We start from the raw sequence: 6,791 nt of genomic DNA, 5'->3' as shown, positions 1-6,791 counted from the left end.
CAATTATTCATCTTATATTTTCTACATTGTTGATAATTGTTATTCAGGGTGCAGCATGTCTTCATTTTTTCCCCTGCTGTTTTTGAGATTCCCCAACATGAGCTATCATTCATAATTAGTTTACGATGAGCAGGAGAACATAAATTTCTTGTCCAAGACCTGGGTTCGCTTGTAAATCTGGAACAGAGCAGGGGCCTCTCAAGTGGCTATAGTATGTGATTTACTTGTCATATTAATAGGTTGAGACTGTAAGGTTTCTTCATACTGTACAGTATATTTATGGCACTGGTGTTGGGAGACACTTAAAACTAATGGATTAACTTAGAGACTATGTAAAGGCAGTTTAAGGAATTTCAGGGCAGTATGTGGTAATTATGATGATAACTTTATGACCAACACTTAAACCAGTTCCACCTAAATGGGGAGGAATTATGACACCACAAATACTGTAAATGAATCAACACAGAGGCCAAAACCAAAGGGAGGGCTTTTTTTTATGTTTTTAATCTACTGTAACATGCCACAGGAGACCACAGAAAATAATATTGATCCATAATGATTGTTATTTTAGCAAAAGCTGATGTCTTGTAAAGAAATGTTTGCAAAGTTACATTCATTATTATTACCTAAATATACTATGTGCGTCCTTAAGAATACAAATATGTGAAATGCTATTATTTCTTCATCTTTTTTCTTCTACCTTTACAAAGGCAGTTTTATGAATGTTTTTAATTGTGCATTCTAACATAACAAAAACACAACAATTCCAATATTCAGGTAATATACACTAATAAAAACATACCACTGAATATTCCTCTTTAAATCAAAACTAATGTGCATTATATGAAAGCTATCGTGAAGTTGTAGTTGTATTCAATGAAGATAATAGGAAATAGGTGATAAAAGTCATCCTGCTTCTTCTTCTTCTTACAAATCACATCGCTCCATGATGTCACTCCAGTGTCGACCAATGTGGAGCACCTGATTTCACTCCCTAGGCATTCTGCTAAATGTTATTTATCTATTTTTAGTCATTTGTTTTTGTCTTTGGGATATCAGTCAACCATGAAGATGCCTTGCTTGTTATAACAAACCAAAGCACATGCAAAGTCATATCCTTAACAACCCAGAGACTTAAATAACACTGTTTAGGAGAAGAAACAGCCAAAGAAAACGATCTCAGCTCGAGCTACTGAGCAGCAACCATGGAGAGAACCTTCTTCTTAATTTTTCTTTGTTCAGCTGTTGAGGGGGATATTGTAAAACACATTTTTGTTAATATGGATAAGAAATGGCGTGAGGCTCAGGCTTATTGTCAAGAAACTTACACTGATCTGTCCTTTGTTAGAAGCCAGAGTGATCAAGAGAAGCTCACAGCAACTGTGCTTGAACACAAAAAAGAAGGATGGATCGGTCTCCACCGAGATTCCAACAGCACTAACTGGAAGTGGTCAGGATGGAGAAACCTTACATACGAAAACTGGAAAAGTGGACAACCAGATAATCACAAGAACCAAGAGAACCATGTACAAATCTTGCTTAATGGAAGATGGAATGATCATAATGGAAATGAAGTCAAGTCTTTTTACTGCATCCATATTACCATGGTAGAGGTGGAGAAGACCTGGGAAGATGCTCTGAAGCACTGCAATGAGATACAGACTAACCTCACCAGCGTGCTCTCTGAGCCCGAGCACCTTACAGCCCAGAGAGTGATGCAAAAGTTCGAGGTCACTGAGCGGGTGTGGATCGGCCTACGTTACTTGGTGGACCGCTGGCTGTGGGTTAATGGTGACCCTCTGGTGTACCAGGCCTGGCCCCAAGACGGAGCTCAGGACCACCAGTGTCCAATGTGGAAACGCTGTGGAGCTTTAACCAAACAGGCAGAGTGGGAAAACTGGGACTGCCAGGACCGACTTAACTTTATCTGCATCTGAGACATTCAGAACATTACATCTGGTAAATTGAAATTACATCACATCTATCACTGTTACTGACTTCTATCCCAAGAAAGAAGTTGCAATGTATAGAATATAGAGGCTATAAGCTGCCAACATATATACAAAACGTAGCTAATACAAGGACAGATCCAATCGAAATGTCTAGAGAAGAAATAGCATATCACACCACAGAAGACTGTAAAATGAAATCTCAACTCTCTCACTGTAAACATCGATGATATACCTACTGCTATTAGTACTTAATACTTAATACTGTTCTGGTAGAATTATCACTGCTGCAAATACTATCACACATAGTGATGCTACTCTGACATCCAGCGTCTGCATGCAGTGCTCCTTACATCCACATGGAAGCATGCAAAATCTGAAAACTGATGACTGGAATGAGCATCAACCACACTCAAAATGTGACTGAAACTTAGTTCAAATGTTTTGCTTGGTTTCCATATTCTGTATAATTACTAACTCAACAACTTCTCAGATGTTATTAGACGAGTTGTAATCCTGATTTTGAGCCAAATACTATAGATTTTTGATTGGACATGTACATTTCATTAAGTCTGTTTTCACTCTAGTGTTTTCATGAATACTTAAAAGTAGTGTCAGAAATATGTACGTCTGGACAAGATCTTTAAAAATATTATAATTTCAGTGTGCTGTGTTTGTGCATATTAATATTAAATATTGCTGTATTTACACTGGAGTCCTTTGCATGAAATTATTGATTAAACTAATATCATGAAATGGGAAGAGAAAATCAAGAAATTGCTCAAGAGAAGCATCCTACACATCATGTGGGTATTTGAAAATGAATTTATTGAATGAATTATGTGATTTAAAATGGCTGACTAAAAACTAAGTCCTGATATAGTGCTTGTTGTAACAGCTATTTGTAGCATGCAATTCAGGCAGCTACAAACACTTGATGACTTTACAAGAGGATAACATCAGCAGAAAAATACACAGACTCAGGCATAGCAACAATTGAAACCACAGCCACTCTGGGCCTGGATGTTTGGAGGGAAACCAGCAATCCAGCTGTCTCCAAATATGGTAGCAGAAACTAAAAATCCAGTAAATATGAACTTCTATCTCAAGGTGTTTATAGGAGAAAAATCCAACAAGACAGGTAAAGTGCGATAAGACAAGTAAAGTGCAATAAAGTGAATGGAGAAAATGTAAATGCTCCTACTTACTTAAAGCCATGTTAAGTTTCCCATGATGCAAATGATTTTGTGTATGGGCTGTATGTATGACAATGCATAATATTGTCACAAGTTTTGTAAATATCCTGCAAAACCAATTCATCCATGATACTTGTAACACTGGAACATGGTTATTCATATTTCTCCACTACTTTAAAGACCAGTGTGTCTATCCAGTAGTAGAATTATCACTGCTGAAAATACTATCACACATAGTGAACTGTCAATCAAACTGTCAAACTAGGCAGTGCTGATCAAATATGAATCAAGATTATGTTACTGCATTGCCTATTTATTTATAAAAATATTTTCAAAATGGTACTTCACAAACCAATGGGTTATGTCATAAAAGCTAATGTGAAGTTGTCATTGAAGATAAAAGTCATCATGCTTCTTCTTCATACAAACCACATCTCTCCATGAGGCCACTCCAGTGTCAACAAATGTGGAACAGCTGATTTCACTACCTAGCCATTGTGCTAAATGTTGTTTATCTGTTTTTAGTCATTTGTTTTTCTCTTTGGGATATCAGTCAACCATGAAGATGCCTTGCTTGTCACAAAAAACCAAACCACATGCAAAGTCATATTCTTGACAACCCAGAGACTTAAACAACAACATAACAGCAACCATGGGGAGAACCTGTTGAGGGGGATATTGTAAAACAAATTTTTGTTAATATGAATAAGACATGATTTATGTTTTTATTGTGTCACAAACAGCCATGACAAAAGGGCCAATTTACTGATGACCCTCTGCCACGCCCACTTAAAGTACCTGCACAGAAAACAGCCACACAAACAGGAACAGGAAGACAGGGGGGAGTGGGTCGTTACAATTGAATATTGATTTTTATTGATTTTTGAATATTTAAACACTGAGAATATCTGAGGGAATATTTATTTGGTCTACTACATTAATTGTATTTGTCAACAGTCAAGGTAAGTAATGCACCAAAACCCACACAACCTCCCCCGAAACCTCTAGAAAATTAATAAAAAGAAAAGTTTACTCCACTTTGTGGATGGAAAAAATACCCTTCAGCAATCTGTGTAGTGATACCTAAAATAAATTCTAAAATGTCACTCACATGGCTTCAGGATTCATCAAGCAGGTTAATATGACAGGATCAAAACAGAAAACAACATGCCATCACAACACACTCCACTGGGTATTTTTCTGATCTGCATTTTTAAAGCCATTACTGTTAACCATTTAACATTATGCAGTATATTGCACATACTGGTTGTGGCTGAATAAGGGCAGCCAGATATAAACTATAATACCATGGCAACCACCAATCTCCAAGTTTCTAGCTCCAGAGATGTTTGAGCATACACAGGTCAAGTGTCAGCACCTCGCTTATGGACACCACTGACAGCATAGCCAGGGTAGCCTGCTGTTATAGTCTCAGCAGCACATTTACTAGCTTTTTTTTTTTTGTCCATAGCACAGTCGTTTTTTTCTTGTTTTAGATTAGTGTTTTAGCAATTACTTCAATATACAGTTAATTATGTGGCATTGTATTGGGGATCCCCTTATGGCAGAAGTAGTCTAAAGGTTAGAAAATAAGACTTGTGACTGGATGGTTGTGGGTTTGATCCCTGGATAATCAGCATAAATCTCGTTAAAGTCTTTTAACTGAAAATGTGTGGAACTGAGGTAATTATTAAGGAAATGTAAAAAGAAAATGCAGGTGTACCAAATCCTCAGCAAACAAAACCAAAACCTTCTGCATGTCCATACTAACAGAAGTGAAAAAACATGTTTTTGTTTATTGTTATTTGGATGAATTGCCTTTTTAAGGATTCATTATTGTTCACTGTGGGTTTTTCTAAAGTCTTTTGCACAAAATGTAATTGATCTAACATGAAAGTAAGATAAATGGAAAGCTTGCATTTGTCAGACAACGCTGAGCTTTAGTATTTTCATTGATTTCCATTGATTTTGGATGTAAAATCAGAATCAGAATCATTTTTATGGGCCAGGTATGTTTATACATATGTGGCAGGGAATGCCCCCTTGAAGTAGGTAAGTGCAGAATTAGTGAATCATGTAAGGTTATATAAGCCACTTGCTAGCTGATACTCTCTCAGTTAGAAAATATCTACTATTGGAAATATACATGATTTTATTGAACAGCTATGTATAGATGTTAATTACTTTTGGATACCAGCGCATGTTGGAATAGAGGGAAATGAGGTTGCTGATAAACTAGCTTCATTAAACAAAAATAGTGATATTTTAAATTTATGTTTTGGAAAGTCAGAGGAAAAATCAATTATTCAGCAGGGAATAGTGGAAACTTGGCAAGATATATGGAATAATGACATCAAGAGTAGGGACTATTATAAAATTAAAAAATCAGTTAGAGTAAGAAGCTGGAAAAGTAAAAGCAGAAAAGAAGATATAATTTTACCAAGGTTAAGATTAAGACATACAAGGTTGAACGCAGCATTATACATAATAAAAAAAGATGATCCGTGTGAAATATGTAATTGTAAAGAGACTGTCGAACATTTGCTGATGGCTTGTAGAAGGTTCAGTATGGAAAAGAAAGGGTGGTCTACGTGGGAAAGGAGTGGAGTATAGGGGGTCTGTTGGGGAGACCCCTACTGGAGGCCACCAACAAAATCAGGTACAAAGGGATTCTGTCAAATACTTCAATGAAACAGGCCTAATATACAGAATATAATTCCAATATAGTCATGATTTTATGCACTCTGGCATGCACCTTTAACATTGGTTTATAGCCCGCCAGAAAACCAAACAAGAAGATGCTGTCTCTCCTTTTGGCATTGATCCTGTCTCTCTGGTTGTTTGATGCTCCAGGTATGTTAAAGATCCATTTAGTCAATTGAGTTAGCTTTTCTTTACTGCAGATTTAGTTGACTGCTCTTTATTTTAGTTTTGCTCAGCTGGTCCAGTGTTCCCTTCCCTCACCTGTGGAACCAATCCTGAGAGTTAGCGCCCCATACCAGAGGTGGCTGAATACTGCTATCTTAGTTTGTTTTGCTTTCCTTAGTTTTAGTTAATTTATGTTGGACTGATCATTTTTTCATTCTTATTAATATGGTTAAGCAATGGTTGTAGATATTGTATTAGGCCTTCTTTTAGAAGTATTTTTAGTCACAATGTGAATTTTAGACATTTTTCTTTGCTTATTAATAATTTTTCTTTCTCAGCAGCTCCAGCCCCTTCTTGTGTTGATTCTTTCAATAAATTATTGTGAAAACATGTCTCGGTCTTACCTCAGTAATGAGCCTTTGTGCCTTCATTAATTATCCAAATAACATTTAAGGTTAGAGGTTAAAGTATTTCCTGGGGTGCAATTCCCCAGGTGGCATTGTTTGTTCTTTCCCCATTCTCCCCTTACTGCCCTTGCCACACATACAAGCAATTTGACTTATGTTGCTCTTAAAGGTCTAGTGTGTAACATTTAGGTGGATCTATTGGCAGAAAAGGAATATAATATTCATAGATATGTTTTCATTAGTGTATAATTACCTAAAAAATATGAATCGTTTTTGTTACCTTAGAATGAGATGTTTTTATCTACAGAGGGAGCGGGTCCTCTTCTACGAGGTCAACCATGTTGAACCATCATGCTTCTGCAGTAGACCAG

At 36.5% G+C, this 6,791-nt stretch overlaps 1 protein-coding gene across 1 annotated transcript; it reads left to right on the top strand.

Moving 5' to 3' along the window:
- Nucleotides 1-1,604: 1,604 nt before the first annotated feature.
- LOC127355109 (dromaiocalcin-1-like) lies at nucleotides 1,605-1,937 on the top strand. Its single transcript, XM_051385601.1, has one exon. It carries the CDS (start codon nucleotides 1,605-1,607, stop codon nucleotides 1,935-1,937), a length of 333 nt encoding a protein of 110 aa, XP_051241561.1.
- Nucleotides 1,938-6,791: the final 4,854 nt, after the last annotated feature.

This window comes from Dicentrarchus labrax, unplaced genomic scaffold (genome assembly GCF_905237075.1).
Source record: "Dicentrarchus labrax unplaced genomic scaffold, dlabrax2021, whole genome shotgun sequence".
In the NCBI taxonomy this organism is placed as follows: Eukaryota; Metazoa; Chordata; class Actinopteri; family Moronidae; genus Dicentrarchus; species Dicentrarchus labrax.
Note: the sequence above shows the minus strand (reverse complement) of the source record. Positions and strands in the feature narration are given on the sequence as shown.